Source organism: Pteropus alecto, unplaced genomic scaffold (genome assembly GCF_000325575.1).
Source record: "Pteropus alecto unplaced genomic scaffold, ASM32557v1 scaffold81, whole genome shotgun sequence".
NCBI classification, from domain to species: Eukaryota; Metazoa; Chordata; class Mammalia; order Chiroptera; family Pteropodidae; genus Pteropus; species Pteropus alecto.
The window spans coordinates 6828544-6856436 of record NW_006433378.1 but is presented as its reverse complement, the minus strand read 5'-3'; the positions used below and the strand labels follow the sequence as shown (position 1 = coordinate 6856436).

Genomic DNA, 27893 nt, shown 5'->3' with positions numbered 1-27893 from the left:
GCCCAGCATGGAGGATTGTCCCTAAAGCGGGTGGGGCTGGGGGTCCCCCGCGTACACCGTGTCTCGGAGTCCAGGCTGGGTTGACTCAGGGCCTTCTCAGGGGGGCTCTCACTCCTGCAGTGAGAAGGAGGCACCTGCTTGCATTCTGAGTTGCTCCACAGAGTCTCACAGGAGGAGCAGGAGGTCTGTCTGGTTCATGTCATGGGAGGTGACACACCACAGTGGGCAGCTGCTCCTCCAGGTGCTTGAAAGGGGCTAGCTTTACCCTGCACCATTCGCTCTGGGACATGTGTGCTTCCCTCCAGGTAAGTAAGATGCTTACAAAACAAAAAGGCACGTGATGGTTAATTTTATGTGTCAACTTACTGGGATGCAGTGTGCAAACATTGTTCTGGGTGTGTCCTGAGGGTGTTTTTGGATGAGATTAACATTTAAATTGGTGGACTGTGTAAAGAAGTTTGCCCTCCCCAACCCAATGTGGGTGGGTGGCCCTCATTCAATCAGCCGAAGGCCTGAAAAGTACTAAAAAGGCTGACCTTTCCTCAAAAAAGAGGAAACTCCTCCTGTTTGACTGCTGTGAGCTGGGACATCAGGCTTTTCCAGCCTTCAGACTCGAACTGAAGTATCACCTTTTCTCCAGGCTCAGCCTGCTGGCTTTTGGACTAGAGCTTACACTATCAGCTCTTCTGGTTCTCGGGTATTCAGACTTGGACTTTACATATAGGTTCTCTTGGGTCTCCAGCTTATAGACAGCAGATCTTGGGACTTCTCAGCCCACACAATCATGTGAGCTAATTTCCTATTTTATATATATGTATATATACATACATATATATGATTTATTTTATATATATATGATTTATATATGATTTATTTTATATATACACACATATTCATATATAGTCTTTCTACATATAAATATATATTTTATAATATATTATATAAAAATATGTAAATATAAAATAATTAATTTATATATAAAGAGATAAATAATAAGGAATTTCATAAGAAATTATAAGGTTCTGTTTCTCGGGAGAACCCTGACTAACAAAATGCACATTGCTAGCTTTTTTGAAAACATCACACAGGTGTATGCAGCAAGCCGACAGTCAGGAATTTCTAGGAAGTGATACAGAGTGTAGGCAGGTAGGGAGAGCACAGATGAGGAGATATGTCGTCACATGCTCATTTTTCAGCTGGGCACATATTGAACCTCGCTTAGAATACCATCATCCCAGAAGGAGTTCTCCTGGACTGTTGGCTGGCCAGGAAGGGGATTTTATGCAGTCCTATCAGACAGTGTTTGGTCTGGATCTAAGCAGTGAAGAAGAGATGAAACGCCTCATGCCTTTGGGACCCTGTTTTAGAGAAACCTCCAGGCTGCGATTCCCAGGTAGTGCAAAGTGACTGTATGAATATTATGCGCTGTGTTCTTTTGGGCAGCCCTCGCACACTTCATCTTGAAAGAATGACCTCATAATGTAAAATACGCAACACTTTGAAGAACCTACACTGAGTCTCTCAAGAAGTGTTTCTTCTCAACTCTGGCTGCGCATCAGAATTATCTGTGGTGTTTTTAAAAATGCAGATAACCAGTCTCCACCCAGACCTTTTGAATAAAGAGCTCCCGAGGTGGCCCCGGGTGCAGGTGTTTTGAAAAGGCTGCACAGATGTTTCTGAGGCAGTGGTAGGTTTGGAACCTGTTGACCTCGCCAGATGGAAGGAAATGGAAACATGTGAACTGGTGAGCCTGGTGCCAGCACTGTGATTTCTATCTACAAGGTGGCTGCTGCCCTGAGTCCTAGACCCGAGAGCTTGCCTGAGTCATTCCCACCTGAAATGCAGCCTCCCAGAGGAAGTCTGCAGAGCTCAAGGCTGGCCTCTGGGTTCTCTGGAGCGGAAGTTCTGGGAAGGTTCCTGGGGCAGGCAGATTGAGCTCAGTTCCCTTCTACTCAGCTCCTGCCACCTGGGCCATCTTGCCTTATGCCCTTCCCTAACCAAAGGAACCTTCTAGAGCAAAAGCAGTGAATCGTAAGAAAAAACTGTGTGGGCTTCTCTCTAATGTGTTGCATATGTACAGAATGTACTCCTGGCTCGTCTCCCTCTGCCTCAGAGACATTTTCGCTGCACTAAATATTTTGACACTACGAGAATATGACATTAAATATTTAACATGGATGGTATTATTTTTGTGACACCCTTCATGATTGTCATTCTTATTACTGAAGCTAATGCAAACTAGCCACTTCACTTATTATTACAACAACATAACAACAGTAGTATTTATAAAGCAACTCCAAGACTCTTGAGAAACAATTTAAAAAGTACAATTTCTTCCCCCAGAGAGTTTACTGCGTAACACAAGTAAACTATCTTAAGACAAAAATACTCACAGAATTTAAATGGTGCATGAATATTAAAGATATAACAAGAGAATTTTAGGCTTGCCACTTTTCCTGGAAAGTCTACCCTGAATAGATGCCGTGGTGAATACACATTAGAAATAAACAGGCATTCGTATTTTTACAAAATTGTTTAAAAATATTTCTTCTTCATTTCCTACTGTCATGGATAAGATCCTTCTTAAGAGTTGCTGACAACTTGGCTGTCCTCTGAATTACCAGCAGCTGTAATGAATGAATGAATATAAAGGCCCATGTGCCTTTGCCGTCCCTCATAGAGTTTATTCGATACAGATGAGTGAGAGAATGGCAGCCTGATGTTCCATTCACGGTCAGAGTTGGGGCTCAGGGAAAAACTCGAGAAGAGAAAGTAGAAGAGTCTATGACAACTCCGTGTGTGTGTGTGTGTGTGCGTGCTCGCGTGCACACACACACACACACACACACACACACATCCCTCACATTGCTCTTGGCGAAGTTGTAAAGGTACAAATAGATCTCATTTGCTAACCTGGGATTCGAAAAGGAGACAAATGGTTGCAAAGCTATAGAATAGCAGAGGAGAGAATGTCCTCCAAGAGCCAGATGTGGACAACTTGCTGGAACTGATAATAATTTATAAACATGGTCTAACAGTTATGAGAAGGAGAATAAGTCCCTGCAGTCATCACACCCCTTATGGATGAGAAAAACAGAAGCAGGAAGAAGGGAAATGTCCAAGGCCAGCAGTAGAGATAGCAGAGCCCACATCTCCAGTCCCTGGCCCCATCAGCCTCCAGCTTCCAAGTGCCCACAGCCACTGCCATCATCCATTTCTCTTTCTATCTTCAGCCTCCTCCTCGAGACGTGAGTGGCTGGACCAGGCATGTAAGACCCCTCCTAGCTCTTGTCGTCGTGATGTGCACAGTGATCAAATTCAGCGTGACTCAAGGGTGTCAGCTGGGTAAAAATGCCTTTACTTCAGAACTAGAAATGTTAGAGTATGAATGACTCCTAGTGTCACTCTCCAGAGAGTGGTAGCCAATGACCCGTCAAAGCTCCACAGTCAGAATGGCGACTAGAACCTGTGTCTTATGGCCCATGATCGAGTGTGCTTTCCCTATAAGATTTCAAACTAAGAATGCAACTGAGTGCAAATCTTCTGTTTGTATGTGGGTGCCTGAAGGAAACTCCTAACTCTTGACTTGCCCTCCTGCGCATACTGACTTAGAGACCTCATGAAGTCCTCCTGTGGCTCCTGAACTCAAAGAAGCAGCCTGACTAAAGCATACCTTGTGTCCTTGCAAGTCTATTCATATTGTTTACCCAAAGTTTGCCCAGAACACTCTATATTGATCAAGATTACATATATAAGATTCTTTTTCTAAACTCTATGCAGCATAAAAATTCAAATGGTAAGTTTTATAATTTCAATCAACAATGCAACTGAGCTCCTTTAAGAGTAAGGCTAAATGCAAGAGAATCAGTTGGGGTGCTGTCCTCTTGTAAAGTGGGGGCTGCACCTCTGGTGTGACTCAGGCTAAGAGAGAGCAGGGCTTCAAGAAGCTACTTTCGGGAGGGTGGCATACGTGTCTGAGGGGTGATCTGCTGTGGGTCAACACTGAGGGGAAATGTGGAGATTCATACGTATGCCATAGAGGTTTTAACTGGATGGAGTTAAGAAAAAAAATCTCAGTTCTTTTTAGATCTGTGGAGTGTGAATCAATCAAAAGCCATCTTGAGTAAGTGAACAGAAAACCCAGCTCAAAGCAAAACATCAGCTTATGCAAAAACAGAAATTTCTAAGCTCGCACAGGAGGGTTTCTAGGCTCACATGGACTGTGGACTCGTATTGCTTGATCCAGGGATCAGACTATGAGCTCTGCAAACTGGCTTCCATTCCCAGGCTGCCTCAGGCTGACAAGATAGCTACAGCGGCTCTGAGCCTCATATCCCATTGGCTCTGACTGGCTTATGTATCCATCCTGAACCAATTCACTGAAGGATTTCAGTCAATCAAGAGCTGCCCCTGAAGCTGGAGAAGGATTTAAATCCACTCCAACCGCAGAATGCAGATTCCCAAAGGGAAGTTAAAATGCTCTTGTCTGACGAACTGAGTTCCTCTGCTCTGAGTTAAGATGATGTCCCTTGGTCCCCAAAGCCCTCCCCCTCTATTTTAGCTTATCTGAGCCTTTCCTATTGCATTGATAGCCAAAGTTGAAAAATAAAAATTTCTAGCCTTTTCTATAACATGAAGCATGCTCAGTTTGGTGGATAAGCTCATGTTTATCTCCTGCTACCTTACTTTGCCTGACAAAATTTTCCTCTGCAGGGTAAATATGTAGCTTTGCCTTCATAATATAATCTCTCCCATATGTTTTTCCCATAATCTTGAAGGATCAGTGAGACCTGAGGCTCATTTACAAATAAAAGCTTCATTTACAAATAATACCTGAATGATGAACATGCGTAAGGGAGGACCTCCATGAGAGGAAAGTGGACAATATTATCAGTGCACTTTTTATATCTGATAGCTAATGAAAATGAGAGGAGGAAGAGGTTACCCAACATGCAGTTATAGAAAATGGGTAATGAGGTGATGAGCAGAGCTAAATCAGAGCTGACAGTTTAACCATGGGGGTTTCTTTAGGGTGAAGAGAAGGAAACGGGAAGATGGAAGGTCCTGGCTTGGCTTTGCTTGTGATGAACTTAAAACAAGCTTTCTGCAGGACTTCGTCATGTTTCTTCTTAGTCTCTACCTCCCCTCCTGAACGGCACCTCCATCTTCTGCTCTACGTTGCCCTTACTTTTGGTCCTTAGTGAGCAGAAACTATAGCCCAACTTGGCCCAGCTGCTTTCAGCAGTGATACCCATAACTACTGGCTGAAGAATGGGGGAAAATCTAGTTCTGAGACATGTTTCTGGAAGGGACCCTCTGTCTGACTTTGTTACCTGACACACTGTTTCCAGGGTCAAGGTTGAGGAGCAGAGCAGCCCTCTTCCCCTTCAGCACCTTCCTGGAAGGGCTGGTTGTCTGCTCTGGCCCTGCTGGTCAATTTGCTGCCTTAGATACTACCTGCATTTTAGTTTTTGAGCTTTTAAACTGCAACTGATTCAATCATCCCTATAAAGCATGGAATCTAGTACTCCTCTCATTCATGCATGTGTTCATGGACCATATCGAGGTGTGCCAGATGCTGTGCTGGGGAAATGGGAGAAAAGATGCACCAGTGCCTGCCCTCACAGCCTACATGTGTGGCCTGTTTCCCAGGCTGGATTATATCCTTAGACTATATGACCCCAGAGGACACCCTGCATTTGTTTGTTGTTGGTAACTTTTTTAGTCTGATTTATTTCCTGCTGGATTATCAGCTCAGATTACATGCTTAGATCAGAGAACGTGCTTAACATATGCTTATTTATGAAATGAATGAATAAGTTACAGTGTGACCAGTGCTCTGAGAGAAATATGAACTGCTATGGGAACAAAAATGAGGATGGCGTAAGCTAAAGTTGGAGAGGTCCTGGAAGGCTTCCTGGAGGAAGAGATATTTGAGCTGGATATGAAAGGATGAATAGGGTATGAAGGTGTCAAGTCAACGAGTAAACAAGTAAAAACTCAGTTTAACAATGATGTGACAGAGGGAGAGAGAGAGAGAAAGGTAAAAGACACAGAAATGGCACAGACCAGGAAGTGCCCTCCTCTTCAAGGGAGTGGAGTAAGCTTCTGGAAGAAAAAGGATTTTGAAGGATGCATAGGAACCTGCATCAGAAAGTCAACAACAGAAAGAAAGTCACAGGTATTTCTTTTTCCTACAAACCCCTCACTCAGATCCAGGCTCGACTGTTGTGTATTTATCTGTCTTCTCCACTGGACTGGGAGCTCCATAATCATCATTTACCATTTTGACCCCACCATCTGACATGGTTCTGGAGGATGATGGGAGCTCAATGAATGTTTTCTGAATGAATTGATAAACAAATTCCAGGAAGAAAAGCAAGGAAGTCTAAACTAGCATGGTCTGGAGAGGGAACTATATGACGAAAAAAAACAATGAGAGAAGACTTTGAAAAAATTACGAAGAATATTAAAGGCCACGCCACGAAGCTTGGAATTTATTGATTTTGTGACTGGAAGTCTGAAATATTTAACTCCAGGAGTTACTTGGCCGAATGCATTTAAGGAAGCTCATTCTGGTCACAGTGGTCACCAGTGCGGACGGAAAACTGGAGAAGACTGGAAATAGAGGTGAAGAGATAGGCTGCATGTGACTCAAATATTCTCATTTTATAGAAGATTAAATATATCAATCAATTAATTGTCCACTGTGAGCCCAGTTCATCATACTGTGAACATAAATAGAGAGCCTATACAAAATACATATAGGAGCTGTGAGGTAAATGAGGTTTGACCAAATTAGCAAAAGACGAGTAAAGGAAATACAAAAGGAAATGCTTTAGAAGAATAAATAAAATATCAGAAAGAAAGACCTAATATAAGTATCATTGTAGGAAATTACAAAGTTTTAGAGATTGTGTAAAAAAATTGTTGGTTCCTAAATATATTCTTTAAGGAAAAGAACAAAGAAAAAGAAAATAAAGAAATGGGCAAATACAAATCAGTCAAATATGAAAAAAAGGAAGTGAAGAGGGGATGCAAAATTAATATTAATAAACAAATTAGAATCAGGCAAAGAGAAGATACAGTAATGAGGGGTGATAATTGATGGAGTGAGGTGCTAAGAAGGAGCAGGAAATGGGACCCAGATAATCAATGCAGAAAGGAATCTTGGGTAGGAGAAGGGACCCTCTTCCACAATGACAGGAAGAGAGAAGTAAAAGGTAAGTGTTGTCTTAGTTTATGTTCCCTTAACTCTGGCGCCAGTGTTGAGTGCCCGCCCACTTGAGGGTGAGGGAGGTGGAGTGTCTGCATACTAGAGGGAGTTCTCAGGCAGCTGGGCACTCACGGTGAAGTGGGCGAGACATCAATTGTGTCTGCTATGGGGAATTTGATAGATTTGGTAGCAGGAAGTGGAGGGGGCTACAGTTTTTTCGTTTTAATGTTCTTTGTGAAGCAGGAGGCGTGCTTATCTGCTGATGATGAAAGAAGAGGAGGTGGGATCTGAGGTTGAGAAAAGTAGGGCAGGTTTGAAATCCCAACAATATTGAAAAATGATTAGAAAACAAAGGACAGGTGGGCCCTATGAACAGTTACTGTAGACCAAGCATGGACCTCAGCAGTTCGTGATTTTCTCCAGCACAGCTCAGCTTCTTGGTTATAGGTGATGAACAGCCAGATAGTCAAATTCATCCAGGGGTGGATTTTTGCTGGGCAGGTGCAGTGACGAAAGAGTAAAGCAATGGAACTGAGAATAGGGCAAGAGAATATTCTAAAAGGTAAATCATGTTATCCAGTCATTCTAACTTTTCTGGTTAAGTGAGGAATTGAAGACAGACAAGATACTCTGGGGAAGGTAAAGACGGGACAGTGAGAAAGGTAATGGCACAAGATCAGCAAGAGGGAGGGATTTTACCACTTGAGGGCTGATAACCAGATCTTCAACATATTTGGAATATGAATGAGACACACTTCCACCCAAGTTCTCTTGAATGCAAGTTCAGCTCTATTTTTCATGGCACCTTTGTGGTCTTCTATTTCTACCCCATCAGCCGTTTCTATTGTTCCACCTAATAGTCATCGCCTGTCTTGCATACATTTTTTTTAAAACTGAGTTTTATGCTTGGGAGTTTGCAATATCCAGGGTGTGGTAATGTATGTAATTTCTATACTGGTATAACTTTAAAAAGGGTTGGCTTTTTTATTCAGATGAATTGGTGGCTGTGTGTCGCTCCACTGGAGATACGTGAGGAATACAGTGGATTCTCAATTATTTCTACTAAAAAAGGGAACAGTGACACAGAAAATTTAAAAATGCTTTTATGTTTGTCTTTGGAATGAATTTTGTGTTTCTATTTGAATGTGGTTGCTGGGTAGACATGAAAACCAGTTAGTGGAAAATCAAGAATTGTCTAGAGTTAATAAAATATGTAAAAACATTATAATGACCTCATAGCCCATCTCTGGCTAGCCTTCGGTTGAGCTTTTACATCTCCATATCAAATTAATAGTTCTACACAGCACTGGTGTAGCACCACCCTGACCCCAATAAACTGATGTGTCTCACTTGTACCCTTTTCTATCAGGATTGGTGGCCCTTATAATCTTGTCCCAGAAAACAAGAATGCTGATGTTCTTTTTCATTCTACCCTTTTTTATTGCTACTAAGCTATTTTTGCTACAGTCATTTACTGCCACTTGAATTTTTGCAGAAATTTAATAGTACTAATTAAATAAAGGGCATAGCACCAAAAAGAGAATCTTGAAGGAATAGTTTGTAATCCTTTATTTGGTCAGAGCTAAAGACCCTGCCAGGCATTGCAGTCTCTAGTTTGGAGTCAAGAACTATTAAGTCTTCTTTTCTGAGTTGCTCTTCACCCTCTAGCCTGGTTCTTACTGTCTCTCTTCTTACCACTCCAAAGCTTCCTGTCATTCTGGTAGCTTGTAGAGGAATTGAGTCCATTCCAGCAATGTTCCAACCACTGCTGAGACCAGTTTTTAACTCTGGCTGTCGTTGCTGTCACATGGGGAGTTTTTAAAAAATACATGTGTCTGGGCTCTTCCTCAGACTAACTAAACCAGAATCTCTGGGGTGGGGCAGGACATCAGCTCCCAGACGGCCATACTAATTAGGTCAGTGTTGAGAATCCCACCTGAGTTATTTGCTCATCAGATGGCTGAATCCACAATGGAAGCTTTGAGTACCTGAGAGATTTCGCTGTCAGGGCAGCATGCAGAAGACACAGCCAGTGACCAGGGGGGCGCCACTTTTGGTGCCCGGTGTAAGCAAGTGCCAGGTTGAGATCTTTGTTTTTCATTTAGCTTCGGTCTCCAATTAAAATTCAGAATTTTGCAGCACTTTTGAATGTTTTAGTCTATTCATTACTCTGTGTGTCACTTCGGAACAATCCATAATAAATCATAAATATTTCTGTGCTTTAAGATGAATATACTGTTAGAACTGACACATTCTAATGTTGACTTTGGCTTTCACTACAAGCTTTGGAAAAGTCATTTATTTTCTGATGGAATTTCTGCTCCTTCCAATACATCTCTTTGTCAGATAAGAAAAAAATAACACTTAGTGAGGACCTGTTGTACGCTTAGTACTGTACTAGACATGTACTATTGAAATCGTTCAAAGCGTGGACTGTGTCAGACTGCCTGGCCTCACACCCTGGCTCAGCCACTCCCCAGAAAATACACTCAAATCACGGAGTGGATGCAAGTTTCAAATAAAATAATGTCTGTAAATTGTGTAGCACAATGTAAGTTCTCAAAAAATGTTGGCCGGAATCATCATCATCTCACTTAGTTCTCACAACAATACTGGAGCAGGAATCATTATCCATTTTAGAGATGAGCAAAGTCTCAAAGGTGAGCCTATTTGTTCATGGACATTATCTCAGTTGTGCCTAAAAGAAAACGAAAATGCCTACCCTTCAGGCCTGTTGAAAAATAAGAGAAATCACTTGAGATGCGTTGCTTAGGACCTGAGAGAGTTGACCTGCAAAACTGAGCTCTGTTCTGGGTGTCGGAGGGACAGTGATGAACCAGACAGTGCAATTCTTGTTCTTGTGGAAAGCAGGCTGAGATTTCCACCCAACCTTTAGGAACTGTGAACCATGCATGTTACATAGCAGATCTTTTTGTGGCACATTTTTTCCTAATTCACAGAAAGTTCTAACCCTTTGTAGTGAGTGGTCTCTAAGGTGTTCGACTAATCACAAAATGATCAAAGGTGGAAAGTGACCAGGTGAGTATCTTGGCTCCCCAGGAATTCCTTCTGGTAACACTGTCCCTTGTTGCCTGACACCAGGGCCCCTGGTGCTAGCAGGAGTAACAAAATGCTATCACTGCTGCTTTAGGATGACAAACACAGGTGTTATTCTACCTTAATGACTCCCTGGATGTATGCCAAACTTCCAGCTATCCTCTGGAATGTTCTCTCATTGCATACCCTGGTATGGTAGCTGGTGAATATCCAGACCACTAACTCATTTAAAGGCCACAGATAGATTGATTTGGATTAACTCATTTCCAAGCAATTAATTAATGAAAAGATCAGCAAGCAATAAAAAAAAAGAGTTTAATGAACAGTGTTCCTATGCTGATTATTTCTTCTCTGCTATTTTTGAATTCATTCATTCATAAAACACCTAATAAGCTCCTACTATGGTTTTTTTTTTTCATGGTTACCTTATTCTTTTTATTTCATTTTATTTTATTTTTGTCATGAGGATACTAAAATCTAGTTTTTTAGCAAATCTCAAATGCATAGTATTATTAACTATAGTCACCATCCCATGCATTAGAGTCCCAGAACTTTTCATTTTACAACTGATACGTTGTACCCTTTAAGCAATATTTCCCCGTTTCCTACAACCCTTCCCCAGTCCCAGGCAATCACTGTTTTATCCTCTAGTTCTATGAGTTCATTTTTTTACATTCGATATATGAATGAGATCATACAGTTTTTTCTCTTTCTGGCTTTTTTCCTCTAGCATAATGTTTCCAGGTTTATTCATGTTGTTAGAAATGGCAGGATTTCCTTTTTTAAGGCTGAATAATATTTTATTCTCTATATATGCACCACACTTTAAATAGACACTTAGCTTGTTTCCATATCTTGCCTAGTGTGAATAATGCTATACTGAGTTTTATATAGCCTCTGGGGATACAGAGATTATCCCAAGATGTTAGGGTTTTGAAAATATCTCAGGAAGACCTATCTTCTATGATGAAGAAAAATCCAAAATATTGTGGACATAGGAATATTACATTTATATTCCATGACGACTTTGGTTATCTAAATTTCTGAATAAACTTTCTGTACAGTAAGTTAGGAAATTTCATTCCATCCCCATAAAATCAGGAGTATGTGGTTATACTGACATCACCTCGATGCCAAAGCCTGGCTGGGAAGACCGGTGTCCAGATCAGGCTGCCAGGAGCTGTCATGGACTTCTCCCATGCCATAATTAATTTTTCAGTAAAGTATGAAATATCATTTCAAATGAGAAAGACTCTACATAGGGTTTTAATTAAATGGGATCTCCTAAGATTAAAGATATATCAACATGGTTTTATGATTTAGTATTGTTCCATTTTTTTCTTTAACCTGATAAATTTCTACTTATAATTATTGAAAGGGAAGGTCCTGTCTCTTAGTTAGAAATAGAGAAAGACAGTTCATTAAAAAAAAAAATTCCCTGCATAGTTCTATGGGAGGTGCAAAAATACCTCATCTGCTTGATATAGCTATAAATTTTCCATTATGAAAAGAAAGTTACAGAATTTTTTATAAAGCTAAAAATCATTAACAGTTAGTATGCATCAGTCACAGGTAAAATAAGCAAATCTTTATATGTAAGTCCATAAGTCTACAGAGAAACATGGGAACTGCATTGATATGAGTATAATAGGGCTGAGAACTTTAAAAATTTTTAAGTTTTTCCTACGTTATCTCTTATATAGTTCCTCAGTTTTAATTTTTCTGCACTTTGAAAACTTCTTAGTCAAAAAGTATATGAGTCATTTTGTATTCTTATTTTGAGTCGTATGTGATATTTAATACTGTAAACATCATGAAGCTCATAGCCCAAGAGGGAGAATGTGAAAGGACTGTCGTAAAATACTTTTCGTTCTCTTTTACAATGCATCATCCTTATCTTGTTTTCACTAAAAGTTTCTTTGCCTCGCCATGGAATAAAAATTTATTTTCTCTCATATCCTGATAGTCCTATGAGCACCTACTGTTTTTGACATACAGATACACCAAAGTTATTTTTAGTTATTACTCTTTAGGGAGAATAACTCACTGAACCATCAAAAGACATATCCATGAACAAAGATAAAGATTTGATGTGAATTTTTCAGAGATCAGAGAAAGTGTAAAGGAGTTTATGTTGACTTTCAAACTTCTTGATTTCAGTGTTTTTCCAGAGAGTTCTTATTCACAATAATTTACTGTGGAAAGACAAAAGATAAATCTAAAAAAAGAAATAAAAACATATATTTGAGCACATACTATATTCCAGGCCCTGTGCTAGGAATTCACAGAAAATGACAAACAATGACAAAACTTTCAATCTTAATAATAGATTCCATTTTAGAAGATTTTGAAAATATTTAAATTTATTTAAAAGAAAAAAAAAAACAGGAAAAAGGCAGATATTGACATGTAGCCCTAGTGTACCATAGTAGGTGTCTACTTTTATTCTAACACTGTTATTTCACCTGTGTTAACTATTGTATACATTTCATACAGGAGTTCTTCCAAAGAACAAGATGCATACAGCACGTTAATGATACATGCTTGTTCTAAGCACCCTGGAAACTTCCTTGTAAGAAATAATTTTCCACATATAAATGTCAGTACAAAAAAAATGAGGAATTTGACTAAGAGACTTAGGAAAAAATACTAACAAAATAACAACACTCCTTCTTTTTCATGTTCGGGAAATAGGAAAAGCTATTAACTTGCTGAAACCCTTGTTTATGAACGGATTTCCTCAAGAAGTAATAAGGTTTAAAAAAAAACAACTTTTGTTTCTGATTATAAAAGTAATAATATTTATTTCAGTCGCATGGACAAAAAATTAAAACACAGAAAAAAATTACCTAAGAATATTTTGGCTTTATGTAATTTAAATTATTTCTTAACAGTCTCAAGGTACTAAGTCGATCTATTCAGGAGTCATACCTACATAAGGAAACTTAAGGAGTTTAAGCCATGGATTTAAATTATTATGAATTATTAATTCTAACAGCTAAATGAGACTGGCTCATTGTTTTCTGAGGGATGATTTAGGGCAGTGCAATTTCATTCCTATGCTATGCTCACAACAGCTCCTATAAAGAAATGTCCGCCCTTGCAATTCTGCCTTACAGGCAAAACTGCCTCTTCTAAACTTGTCTCCATCCTTCAACCTACTTCATCACTATTTCCTTGTCTTCAAACTCAAAACTGCCTCTTCTAAACTTGTCTCCATCCTTCATTCTACTTCCATCACTATTTCCTTGTCTTCAAACTTTACTGAACAGGTTAATGGAGAAACAGAACAAAATGGTTCCAGGCAGATTTGCCCTAAAATAAATCTTAAAACAAAATGGAACTGGCAGTGTCTTTTGGTACTTAAGTACATAAAACCTTAAATCAAAGAAAGAAGAAAAATATCTAATACTTGTACATTCTCTACAAGGATCACAAAGAACCCGGTGTCAATCTCACTCATTTAACCCTCAATACCTCAAGCCTACACACAGGCCTTGGAAAGTGGTCCAGGGTCCAACTCTCCACAGGTTTTTCTGGGAGACATAATTAGCCAGCCCCATCCCAGCCTTGACTGGGGCTTCCTTCTGCCACAGCCTTGCCCACTGGTACACCCTGCCCCAGATTACTTCAATGACAGGCATACTTCCTTATGGCTCAGCTCTCAGCTTGGGCTCTGGGCTTCTTAAGCAGTCGAGAGCTTAAAGCCCAGGATGGCTCTGTGTATGAGGTCTCTTTGGAAGACAAGATAAAACCTGTTCTCAGTTGGAGTTGGGAGAATCTGGGAGCAGGGAGGTGGCCTAAAGGAATGGGGGCAAGTATACGCCATTTTTCATCCACAGAAGAGGCAGTTTGAGGGCAGAGATAGGTGTAAAGCTTATCAAAAGGCAGGTTCAGTGAGGAAGGCATTTGGTAAAGGGAAGAACATGGGAAGATTCATGAAAGCAGGATATTGTAACAGGCATTTAGAGCAAACACTAGGCTGTACCATTGGCTCAAGGGAGTGGAGCGGGGAAGCATCATTACCAGAAAGCAGCATGGGGATGGAAGAGACCACAGCCTTGGAGACCCCACCTATAACGAGCTGGGAAAGTTACTTCGCCAACACTCACTTCCTTACCTGTAAAACATGTAAAATTCTTCAGCCCTTGCAGAGTTACCTGTAACTAGGAATACTATTTGCACTTCACCTGCCTGAAAGCCCACTTTGATTCCACATAGCCTTTACCACCTCCTTGCCTAGCTGCATTACAAATTCAAGCTCTTTTATAAAGTGCAGGTGTGAAAGCACCCCCCGCAAACTCCCAGAGTTTGAGTGGTATTGTCAGTTCTTGCAAGAAAAGGTAATCAAAGTAGAAAAGAAGAGGCTAAGTTAACATCACATTTGTTAACTCGGGCCAGATGCTCAATAGTGATACAATAGAAGCCAAAAATAAAAGACCAGGCTGCAGCTTGTATCCAAAAATAAGGAAACATCAATAGATGCAAATCACTTGTAAAAGATAGAGTCTTGAGCTGTGTCCCAAGAGCCCAGACCTAGGTCCACACCCAGTTTATCTGCAGTGGCCACAACTGGGTTGTTCAGAAATGTGTTTTACCTCCCAATCACCTGGGAGGCTTGTTAAATATAAAGATTCCTATATTCTGCCTCAGATCTTCAGAATCAACAAGCTCAGCGTGAAACACCTAGAAGATTCTTAATGCACTCTGGAGTGTAGGAACCATTGATCTCAGATTGGAAATTAAAGCTCATGTTGGCAGACGCTGTTCAACAACAGATGTCACTGAGTCCTCCTAATGACCTTGCAGACTAGTTATTACTTCTACTCTCCTTCCCCATGCTAGTGAGTGGTGGAGTCAGAATTCCAACCCAGGGCTGCCTGATTTCCCCCTACCTGCTCAGCCACTCACTCCATTGCCTCCCCAGTAGAGGGTATCTCCATCCTATGCCCCTCAATTGGTACACGCACCAAGGGCAAGAAGCCAATTCACCTCTGACTGTACATCCCAGCCTTGGCATCTGAGACTTCCCCTCGGGTTCAGATTTCTGTTTGTTTTGAACCCTGCATTAATATGAACATTAAGGTGCCTGTGCAACTTACCTGTCTTGTTGAAAGAACAGTGCTCATTCTACACTATCCCATCAATAAGAGTGGGAAGTTGGTTGGGGGCGGAGGGAGTCTGGAATAAGCATGCTTAGATTTAAATGCCAGCTAAAACTCAACCGCTTACTAGATACTTGAACTTTGGGCTAATCACCTAACCTCTGAAAAATGGAGATGGTAATAGTTAAGCAAAAGAATGAGAAAGGCAAGTCGGGGTATAAAGAAAAGGATGAGATACTCAATTTTTGGTATGGGAAGAGTCTAGAACTGTGATCTTCAACCCTGGTTGCAATTAGAATTATCTGAGGATCATTTAAACATTCTGATGCCTGGGTCCTGTTCTCAGGGATTCTGATTAAACTCATCTGGAGGAGCCAGGTCAGCAGTACCATTTAAATCTCCCCAGGATATTCAAAGGTGCAGCCAGAGTTGAAAAACACTCATCTAGGATGGTGAGTGAGGGAAGCTGCACATGCTGCACATGCTCTCGTATCAGAGGTACTTTCTTACTAGGGCTGGAATACCTGTGCTTTAAAATGTTTATTTACTGATCAAACAAACAATTATTAAGCACCTACTATGTGCAGGCTCTACTTCAGTGGCTAGAATTAAAAATTCAAATTAAACTTGGTTCCTGCCCTCGGGACAGTTACAGTCTGTTGAGGAAGTCATTTGTGAAAATAAAGTATGTAGTTTCATGCAATGTGGTCAGTGTAGTAGTAAGTGGCTTGTTCAAAGTGGTAGGAGAAGAGTAAATGAAACAAACAACTTCTTCTCTCTTCTAAGTCCAACCACAGAATCACAAAATTATAGAGATAAAGAAAGCTTAATTTTGTGTATAAGGAAACTAGAAATCAAGACTTTCTGAGGGCACAGAGTTAATGGAACAGAGACCTAAGATATTCACTTCGACTCCCCAAAGTTTTCAGGAACTACGTCCAGCAGCAATAGACTCTGAGGTTGAAGTTCTGGGTCCTGAAGAATAAGTGGGACTTGGGCACAAGGACATGGGAAGGGCTTCATTCTCAGAAGACAGCACATGGCTCAGGTGGGAAGCACAGGCGGGGTAGAGCTGTGGCCCTGGTCTCAGGTGGTAGCCAATAGCTTGGTGCCCCCTCCTCTAAATCAGCACCAGTCCTGGGCTTACACTCTGTTTCTTGCTTTCCATGCAATTTGGGGAGATAGCGCGGTGTTTCCGTCTCAAGCTCCACTTCTCTCTAGGAATAATTCTATTCAAGTGACCACGTTAATTTTGCCCAGTGTGTTGTCTAAGTTCAGTGAGATCTAGGGTTTGAATTGCTAACCTTAAATCCTTCAGTGATGTAACAGATTATAATAAATAACTCTAAACACCTCTAGATTAAGTAGCTCTCGCTCATTTGGTCAACCCTGACTACATTAAGCTGGAATTGACATGTGCTCTCTGCGCAAAACTTATAGTTGTTAAATCCACAGTGAAATGTGTTGAATTGGTTCTGTATTCTCTCCTGCCTCTGGCCTTGATGTTGCTTGTTCCTGAAGTCTCATGTTCTTTCACACTCTACATTCTTTTAATCAGCAAACGCTATTGCCTCTCCTTCAAAACCTATAAAAAATTCAAGCACTTCTCACCATCCTCACTACCACCACCTAGGACCAAACCCCTGTCACATCTCACCTGGATTATCACAACGGCCTCTTAACTGCTGCTTGTGCTTCAGCCTCAGCCTCAGAAGTGTTTCCTCAACACTGGAGCACATGGTCCTTTCCAAGATATGTCAGATAACATTACTTCTCCACTCAAAACTCTTCACTGGCCTCTCTAAGGCCTTTCTTGTAATCGATGTGACGCACATGATCTGTTCCCCATATGATCTGTTCCCCATGACCCCTTGGACCTCACCTTCTCTTCTGCTGGCCACATTGGCCTCCTTATTGACCTAGAACATTCCAATTAAGCATGCCCTTCCACCCCTACATTTCCTCCCCATGCCCTGGAATGCTCTTTCCTCAGATAGCTTCATGGCAAGCTCCTTCACTTTCTTTGGGTCTTTTCTCAAAAACACTTTCTTTGTTAATCTCATCTGACCATCTTATCTAAAATCTCAACACCCACTCTCTTGACATTTCATATACCCTAGCCCTGCCTTATAAAAATGACTCTCTTTAACACTCATCGATAAATATGTATTTTATATTTTAATCATTTATGAAATTAAAATTCGTAAATATATATTTAACTTTACTTATTGCTTATTTTCCCCCATAAATCTGTTCCATGAGAGGAGAAATAATTACTAGTTTTGCTCATCGTTGTATCCTGATCATTTTAAGTACAGTGTTTGGCACGTGGTAGACTCAGTGAATACTTGTTGAATGGAAGAGCAAAGAAAAGTTAACTGTGGCATAAGGAAAATTACTATTGCATTTATGTGTTTCTTTCTTGATAGTTACAAAAAAAAAAGTATCCAAAACATAAGCAAGTCAAACCGCAATATAGAAAAGGAAGTCGCCAAATCTGTAACCTTAAAATGATTCAAATTCAAATTGAGGGACATTCTACAAAATACTTAATCAGTACTCTTCAAAAGTGTCAAGGTCACGAAGAACAAGGAAAAACTGAGGAACTGTCACAGGTCAGAGGAGACTAAGGAGACATGAGCATAAATGCAATGTTGGGTCCTGCATAGGATACTGGAAGAGAAAAGAGGACAGTGACATTCAAAACAGGTCCATAGTTTAGTTACTAGTACTGTACCATGTTAATTTCCTGGTTTTGATAATTGCACTATGGTGCTGTAAGATGTTAAAGGGCCAGGGAGGTAGTCTACCTGAACGAATATTATTACATCTAAATGTCTAAACGTCTCTTCAAACTCTAGGAAGTTCATTTAAATGATCAGCATGTTTCCTAAATGAATAACAGGAAATAATTACAACAAGGTAACTAAGTAACCAAGATGTATGTGTGTGTGTGTGTGTGTGTGTGTGAAGGCAGTTTTTCTTTTTATGTTTCACCAATCATTTTTCTATGCCATGGTAAGTGTATGCCAGGAGACCCCAACAGAGGTTTTCAAAGCCTATATTTCTTGGTGCATGAAGCAGTTTCATCAGAAAATAAAATAACAATTCAAAGTTCTCTTTTTACTCTCTCTTCTTTTAAAAGGTTAGAAATAACAAGTGTCATTTTAGTGAAATTATCTTCTAATAACATTCCCCTAATTTGGGATTTCACAGTGAAATAATCATACACCATCCTTGGCCTCAAGAAGGTGTGCTCTCATTAGAGGCAGAAAAATAATCAAGAAAACTATCACAGAGAGTTTTCGAGAACTGTATTCACTAATAAACCACCTTAGATCTTGTGAAGAGGGGCAGGCAGTAGAGAATAAAATCATATAAGCAGAATTTCCCTGTCTGGAAGTTGACCACTCCATCCCCCTCCATCAGAAAGGAGTATATCCAATTTATAAGTGGCAACTCTTCCTTGGGGGTGGCTGTTGGACCCTCACCTCATTGTGCCACCCTCTACCCCGGGCCTTGCAGCCAGAGAGAAGGACCTTCCCGCAGCTCTTTTCCAGGGCGGGCATAGCTGGGTGGGTACCCAGGGACCGGGAGCGATCAACTCAGGACTAGAACTAAAGACCGTTGATGAGCATTACTCACGTTTCTCTAAATCAAAATAACCTTGTTGGTTTGGTGGGGAATTATCCTGACATTTTGTAGATTAATGACTGTCAAAAAGGCAATTCAATTCAATTTGACCAATGATTATCGACCATCTACGAAGGACTTACTTCTATTCTAGAGCTGTGGAGATGAGAAGATGAATGAAATAAAACACAAACTCTCAGACAGCATACTCCCTAGTAAAAGACTGAAGTTTGTAAACAAGGAACTAGAAAAAATGAGTAGCAAAGGTCTGAAGGGCCAGGAAAGTAGCCTATCTAACAAAGAAGCTGAATGTGAGAGTAACAAAGTTTCAGAAATGGACTCAAACACTTCATTTTTATTGTTACAGTGTAGACACATATAAAATATATGTATACATATGTATATATACACATATATGATATCCATGTTCTATTTTATATTAAAAAATTTAAAACTAAAAATTAAAAACATGTAATTATTACTATTTTTTTTCATAATTCATTACTGCTTTGATTTGGAATCAGAAAACTGACATCTTTTCTTCTGTACCGTAATGTCAGTCACTTCACATTATTTTTTCACTGTGATATATGGTATGCAGCCTTAAATATTTAAACTGGGGTTGGTAGATATTTTCAGATTCATTTTCAGATTTATATTTATAAAACCAAGCTTTTCCCAACATGGATAGAATTATTGCAAGTGGTTCTTATAAGTAGGGTGATCTACTCCAAGATGTGTCTACAATCTTGGTTTTCAATGTTGTCATATTTAATCTTCAATACTATTTTGAACTATAATTTAATTACTTCAAATCACAGCACTTTGTACTACCAAAAATTAAGAAAGCTAAGCTAAATAATGCTAGTATGTTTTCATGAAGTTTGAAATCCAGTATTCAATGGCCCAGTTTCAGAGAATAAATTTCAGGCTATCAATTTCTAGACACTGACTGCAATGTAGTAAAGTAGACCAAATGAAATTTAACAAATGAATTTCCCAAAGACTCTTTTTTGTCAGGACACAGGGAAGCAAATGAGACACTTACTCAAATACTTGTGAATGTCCCTACAGAAAAATATTCGAAATGTGAAGATGAGTTGTAATGTCAGCAGAAAACTTGAAACTTCAAGCCAATCTTTGCTGCTAAGTGGAGATAGGACCACTCCCTTAGGTGATGTGAACTGTTTTAAAAAATCTCTGTCCTCACAACACATATAAGCCAGCAAATTTATCAAGCAGACACTGACCTAATTTTGCTCCAAGATTTAGGACAGCCGATTCATAGAATTAATTACTGAATCCATGGCTTGTCTCATTTTAGCCTTTTAGCCCGAAGCAACTCCTGATCAATGAGAAAATTAATGGACTTACAGACTTAAATGTTTAGTGTTTCTACAAAATACTGCCATCTAGAAATCTGTTACTTGAAAAGTCCAGTGTCAGCTTTACCCTTTGTGAGAGCCCAGTCTGTAGTAACACTTATAACTTTGAACGATGCATACGACATCCAGTGGTTTGAGACTTTTCTCATCACAAAGCTATTTCTTGATGTTTTGCCTTGCAGGACTCCTTGTTCAAAAGTTCTTTGACCCCTCGAAACGTCACAAATAAATATAGCTAACAGTGTGCTATTATTTATATCTGTGTTCTCATTTGCTGCAATAGAAAATGCCACCAATAATTTAACTTATCTTGAAAGTTCTCAACCATATTTTTAAAATGCTGAGCTACAATGTTTCTGGTTATACTAAAATGTGCAAATGCTTGCTTATGCTCTGGACACATAATTTCTGCTGCATTCAAAAGAGACTCTCTTATAAAAGCATCTATAAAAAGGTTTTGATGCACTGGCCATTTTTTCACTTAATAGAGAACTGCATTTCACAGCAAATCACTTATTTTATTTTTATTCAAAAACAAACACTGCCATTTCTCCACTCCATTAAGTTTCTCGACGTCCATCCTCTCTGTATATCAGTCATTGCTGGTTTGATTAGGGTGCATTAAGATGTAATTTTTCAGGGTGAACATTTTTTGTTTGCGTATTCTTCACATCCTCCAAAAAAAATACACTCCCATTTTTTCTTGAAATACTCAACACCAATACTCACCTGTGTTTTAGGAGAAGCATAAGTCCATTTTTTTCTTAATTTTACAATAAGAAAAATAGCGGTAAACATGTGGTAGGAAATAACAACCGCATTTAACTTCAGTGTGGGGAATACAAAGGCAAGCGTACAGTCTTTGACTAAATGCGGAGGACACAGCCCTTCCACAGAGCATGTGGCCTCTCGGATCCAGGGATGTCTGCCCTGCGGGGACACAGGCACTCTGTTGTTAAGAGAAACTGGAAATCAGGCATTTTAAAGAAAAATCTCCTAATTATTTAAATGTTGGTAACTTATTCAAAATTTTTTAAAAAGGCAGGTGAGTCAATATGGTTCCAGCACGTCTGCAAAACAAGTCTGCACGTGAATGTACCTGTGGCTGCCCATTTGCAACCTCTGGGGTTGTAGAGTGGAGTAGAATGTAACAGTTAAGTAACTTATATCCTACCTTCGTTTTAGTCCCTGGCGACTAAGAAGAGAAAATGTACAATTACATCAACATTCTATGCAGTGTGAACTCCAAGTGCCATGATTAATTTGGAACTAGTCTCCTGAGGGCAGTGAGATGCTGTGACAAGGGTACCCACCCCTCTTGAAGCCAGGCCAGTGTGGGGAGTCCTGTGTATTTCACTTATTTGGTTGCTCAAACCCATTTGATTCCTCACCTGGAAATAGGAATAACAAAATCGCCTTGCAGGTTTTTCAAAACGATTAGAGGTGAAAGTATACAAATTTATCAGCAGATCGGTGGCGTTTGGAAGGTATTCCACAAATGGCTATGACTGTGATTATGAAATGCAAAACCTAAGTTTCCAACAACGTCTTTGTATGCTCCCAGGCTGCTCCTATTCCAGCCACCCCCCTCTCTGCATCATGTTTCTTCAACAACCAAGAGCCCACTGCACAGCTCATTACTGCACTCCAAAGTTTTCTGCCTCCCTGTCTTGCCTGTGCTCTTACCTATACTTGAATGCCTGTGCCGTCCTTCTTCATTCAGTTACCTCCTTTGCAATTCAACCCAAATGTCGCCTCTTCTTGTCTTTCTCGAGCGCACCTCCCTCCTGTCTAGGTAGAGCACCCCCTGCCTTACGGCCTTGTGTTTGCCTCAGTCGTAGTACAGTTGACTGTGGGGAAAAGGAACTGGATCAATCGCCTCATTGTCCTCAGCATCTGGGTGCGATGCCTTTGCCTGGTGTGCTATCAGGGCTCAAAAAAAAAAAAATCCAGGAGGGGAGGAACGGATGAGGTGACTATTGACCGGAGTGGCAAAGACCCATGCACTGTCTGCTTTCCTCCTGCTTTCCGAAGGCAAACCCAGCTGCTGGTTGTGCTTCTCTCCCCGCTGTCCCAATTCTTGCTCCAGCTACTGCCTCTACTCTCAGCCCCAAACCAGTGGAGATTTTTATTCTGGAGTTGCAGGTCACAACAGAGCAGATGGTTAAGTGTCACATCCTGGGGCTCGCAAGTGGGGACTGAAAGGACAGTTGAGAGGGTTCCTTGTGAAAGGTATTAGCGAATACAAAGCAGAATCCCTTGTTGGAGACAAAAAAAGAGAAGAACCCTAGCCCAAGGTCTTATCTTCACTTTCAGAACTGGTGGCTTCTTGGCTAGTGAGAGCAAGAGGGGTGTGCAGCCAGACTGGGCGGAGTAGAAGTGCCTTTTTGCACACTAGCATTCATGGTCCTATATCAGGAGAAAAAGCATTTTGTAAGGCAGGGCTGTTCTTAGCATAAATGGTGCCTTTGAATGAAGAAAGGGCATCCCTTCCTCCAGGGGGCTGCAGACCCCTGCTAGGCGACTTAGTGAGGGGAGGCAGGCAGGCTGGACTGCAGGCCCCAGTGCCCTTCATTCAGATGCCTTCGTGAACAACCTATGAAGTAGGCTTGTCATAAGAAAAAAAGCGTTTCCTCTCATTATACACAATAGTAGAAAAAAATGATTATAAATAATGTGCAAATATTTATTCTTTTCTAGGAACATGGGTGACATTTGGAGGTCAAATTTCAGATGAGGTAAGTTAATTTGGCTTCCATTATGCTGATCAAAGAAAATGCAGAGAGAGCTGTACAATAGGAGAATTTTTCCTGGGATCCTGGCATTTTACAAGGATAATGCTTTAATCACAGGAAATAGTTAAGACTGACTCAAAGATCATTTTCAGTTTTATCTGGATTCTTGTACTCTTCACCTTTAGACTACTAATCCTTGAAGCTGTCAATGCGCAGGCTCAATAAATGGAGAAGGAAGCAGTTTGGAATGAATATTAGTCACTTTATGAAAAGATTTTATTGCTGTTGTTTGTATGTTCGTTTGTTTGTTTTGGCTCCACCTAGGGTAACCAACTGGTCCCAGTTTGCATGGACTTTCACGTTTTAGCATGGGGCCTCTCCAGCCTGGGCAAACCAGGACAGTCGGTCACCCCAGCTTGGGCAAGTCAGTCCAACCTCCCTGAGCCTCAGTTCCTCCTATATGACATGGTAGTTCTATCATTCCTAAGCAGAAGCTTGGGGGAACTGAGGGTCTTTTCCATAGATCCCAAGGTCACCATTGTTATTTAATAGACCCAGGGGAGAAGTCTTATTTGCATATTCTTATGTATCTGAATGCCTGTTCCCATTGAGAATGTGTTACATGGGGGGATTTCTTGAGAAGTGGACTCTGAGATAGAGATTAGCAAGCAGAACAGTATTAGAAGTGCTCTCAGGATCAACACAGGACAGGGAAGGAAGCAGAATCAGGCAGATAGAGAAACTGAGCCATGATGCAGTCTCAACAATGACCTCAGCTGACCCCATGGGGAGCTCTGAAGCTGAGATGGCCCTACAAGGTTGTCCCAAGTTGGGGCAAGAGGACTGAGCACTGATATTTCTTGTAGGACCAGTCACTGGACAGAGGCTGCCCTGAGAAGCAGATCTGACCTTGGGCTAAGCGACTCTCGACTCTCGTTAGCTAAGTGCAATTTCCAGAGAGGGCTGACAGCGGAAGGCCATCCGATGTCAGCATTCCCAGCATCTATGGGAATAAGTCCTCCAGTTATGAAGGAGAATCTGGGTGGCCATCACAGAGTCCACTACAGGGCCCTCTGACTGACATGAGGAAGGGTGTGTGGAGTAGGCACAGAGGCAAGTCCACAGATATCAGAGCAATGACTGCACACTTATATACAAAATAGATGACAAGTAGGGAAGGAGGTCCGAAGTTAATAATCCACTGTATCCAGCATGTTCATAACCTTCTACTGCCTGGTATGGTGCTTCCCTTTTGGATCAGAGGGTCCAACTGTAAGCGCATCGATTTCTCCTACACCTCTGCTCTCTCCTTTACGGTGTCTGCCACTCCACTGCAATGAGCCCAGCTTGCCCAGGTTAGAGTGTGAAGGTCTGGGCTCTGAAATAAATCATTTTAAAATTACGGTTCTAAAAACTCAACAATACATTTTTCGTAAATGGCTGCAACGGCTCTGACCTCAGATGCACACCAGACAATTAGCTACTGTCCTTCCGGAAACCAGCTGTGACTTCCCCCAGGTTCCTGCAGAGAGAATGTCAGTAACGAGGGAAGGGAGACACAGGCAGACCAGTCATACCAGTGGTTAGACTGCTCAAGATCGTGGCAACAGTGCGGACAAATAGCAACAAATCCACCTCCCCAGATTTTCCTGCTTTCTCTCTGCTTCAGATGAGTTCAGTACAAATATGGGATCCTGGGATGACCACACCGTAATGTTCTGGGGGACGCAATTATCAGTCCTGTCTCATCAGACGGTGATGTCCCCATTACTGGGACAGTTCAACCATATGTTGAAGAGCCGCTTGACAAGGGCATGATTGAAAAGATTCAAACATGAAACTAGATAACTCTGTGAGGTGCCTCCCAACGATGATTCATCATAAAATCAAGATAGATGTTACTCATCAGAATATTATTATTAACCCATTTCCCGTTTGCCCCGAGAATACTCGCCAGCTGCACTTGTGGCTGTAGTGTTTACTCCAAGATAATTCGTGGAGTACAGCCCTAACCTTACCCCCAAAGTTTGCCACGGAATATCTCACTTTTATTATTACCTTTGCATCGCTCTAGTATATCGATCATCTTTGGAAACAAATGACATCATTTTATTTATAGTATCCTGTTTTTAGTAGTGGTATTTCCATTTATAAATATAGTAATTCTTGACCGTTGAAAATGTCAAATCCTAGAAAACGAAGCATTCTTTTGCATGATGTTAAATTAATGCTGACAGCAAGGCTGCACTTTTTTTTCTAAACAAGAAATGGGTTAAATAATGGTAAATAGCATATTATCATCTTATAGCACTTAATTTTCAGAGTTTTATTGACATTTTCTCATCTGTAAGGTAGTTAGGGTTCTTTCAACTGTAGGTAACAATAAGCTTAACCCAAATTGGCTTAACCCATTAGGAAAGAAGTTATTTGGACTTTCATACTCGTACGGTAGAGGTAGAGCAAGCTTCAGGATTGACTCAATCAGTGGCCCCCACTCCATTCCCCAGTGATTCTCTTGGCCCTATATTTTTGTATTCCTTTGTGTATCGACTTCATCCTCAGGCAGTAATAGAGCTATAGGAATTCTAGGCCTCAATTAGAATAGTACATCCTGGGGAAGGAAGGGGAGGTCCACTGGCTCTGGGCATAAGGGCTCCATGGGATATCTGAACAGAATTATCATCATTTCGTAGATGAAGAAACCGTCCTACAGAGAGGACAAATGACTTGCTCAAGTTGATTTATCCAGTAACTGTACACCCAAGGCAAAAAGCTGGTCTTCTGGAGTAGAAGGCGTCAAATATAGGGAGCTATGGGGAGGGCGAAGTGGGTAAAGGGGACCAAATATATGGTAGCTGAAGGAAACTGGACTTTGGGTGGTAAATACACAATATAATATAGAGACATCAAATTATAATGTACACCTGAAAATTATATAATTGTACTAACCAATGTTAACTCGATAAACTTAAAAAAATAAAATTAAAACTTAAAAAATAACAAAAACTTAGAAAGCTGGTTTTCTGACTTAGTCCAGTGATTTCATTCTTCTACGCTGAGGTCTTCAAATCCCCTGATTGGGAAACATCTCAGCAATCATTTACTCCAACTCTCCATTCATGATTCTCCATCTTATCTTAAAATTTCTCTCTATAGAAAATTTATTATGCTCATTTCCCAATAATCATCTACCGGTATGTCATGTGATATGACACAAGGGTAATGTACACTGCAAGCATAATGATTTCTTAGACACAGGACAGTCACAGTGGGAAAAACTATATCTGTCTTAACTTCCAATCTTTACTTAGGATAAATGTCACAATAGTACTAAATTAAAGGCAGTGGTAGCATTTTCGCTGCTATTTTTCTAAAGAATTTGCAGGGACTCCATTTTGCTAACCTAACAATTTTCTTGGTTGGCCAGTTTTAAAAACAACAGGAAAAGAGTTTATCTTGGAAATGCTGACGGAGCAACTTTAGCCTGCAATCAAAAACATAATGGAAAAATCAATTTTAATTATTTACGAGGTGTGTAATTTCTCAGTGGACTAATAAGTCTATCAGCAAAATGAAAAATGGCCCCTCTCCACTCTTTGCTTGTGGCTATGTCTCTATAGTTATCCCTCCGGCCATTATTCACAGCTATCCCCGCTGGGATACTTCTGTCACACTGGCCACTTACGTCCAGCAGCACAAGGGAAGGAATAAGGAGCCTGGAGATCTCTTTTCAGACTGACAGGGAGGAGCCAGTGCCTCATGCCCTCCATCCCAGTCGATTAGGCTGGCTGGCCACTCTGTGATGGTGTCCGGGGTTTTGCTGAGATGGGGGTGGCAGGAGTTACAACAGTCACAGCTTCGTCCCACCTGCGGTTCATCAGCATAGTCTGCTAAGCCTTGAGGAAAGAAAACACAAACCTTTAGGTCATGAGTCGCCCAGGTGCCACAACCTATTGGCTTGGAGAAAGGAGAGAAATGGAATCGGCCACAATACAAATGATGCCACAGAGAATGTTGCAAACCAGATCTCCCACGTGGCGTGAGCAACAAGTCTGTCTGCCTCACTGTGCTCCTTCCTGACAGCTGGCTTACCTCAGCACTGACGGAAATCCCTCAGTGCCAGGAAGGTGGCTGAGGAGAAGGATACATTTACCCCCATATAGGCTGGTGGGAGCTTCTTGCATTCTTTGTTTCCTACAACTGAGAAAAACAAGAAGTGGTTAGTGAAATTTCAGAGTTTTGAAGACCACTGGAGGGTTCAAAGCCGCTTCTCAGGTTTGGGAAGCACCTGGCTTTTCCGGCTGACCTTCCCATCTTCTTGCAGGTGGCTGAACGGCTGATGACCATCGCCTACGAAAGTGGTGTTAACCTCTTTGATACTGCCGAGGTCTATGCCGCTGGAAAGTAAGTCGGTACCTGTTTGCGTCCCTCAAGTGGCATTTCTAGAACCAAGAGACTCTGCCCAAACCATGGCTGACACGCCAGTGAGAAGGGTCCACCCTTCCCACACTTGCCGATGGCACTGTTTCTCCCCACCTGTACCACCACCACCACAGTTAGGGATACTGACCATCTCCAGCTCCCTCTGCACACCTACACCTTCCCGCCTCTGGTCCATGCATGAAGCAATCGCCTTGGCCAACATGAGGGCCGAGGTGGCTGGGACCAGGGTGGTGGCAGCAGAGATCAATAAACATCAGTTACCCATATGAGTGAGCAAATAAATTAACAGATTACGGTGTGGTTGCTCAAAATCTAGTCT

General features: G+C 41.0%; 1 protein-coding gene across 5 annotated transcripts in view; it reads left to right on the top strand.

The window, feature by feature from the left end:
* The window catches only part of KCNAB1 (potassium voltage-gated channel subfamily A member regulatory beta subunit 1), a 314248-nt gene that overhangs the window by 221324 nt on the left and 65031 nt on the right, over positions 1-27893 (top strand). For all 5 annotated transcript variants that reach the window (XM_006908205.2, XM_015586496.2, XM_006908206.2 and 2 more), the window contains exons 3-4: positions 23097-23134; positions 27456-27535. In XM_006908205.2, the coding sequence (XP_006908267.1) occupies positions 23097-23134; positions 27456-27535 (118 nt within the window). The remainder of the gene's footprint in view (positions 1-23096; positions 23135-27455; positions 27536-27893) is intronic.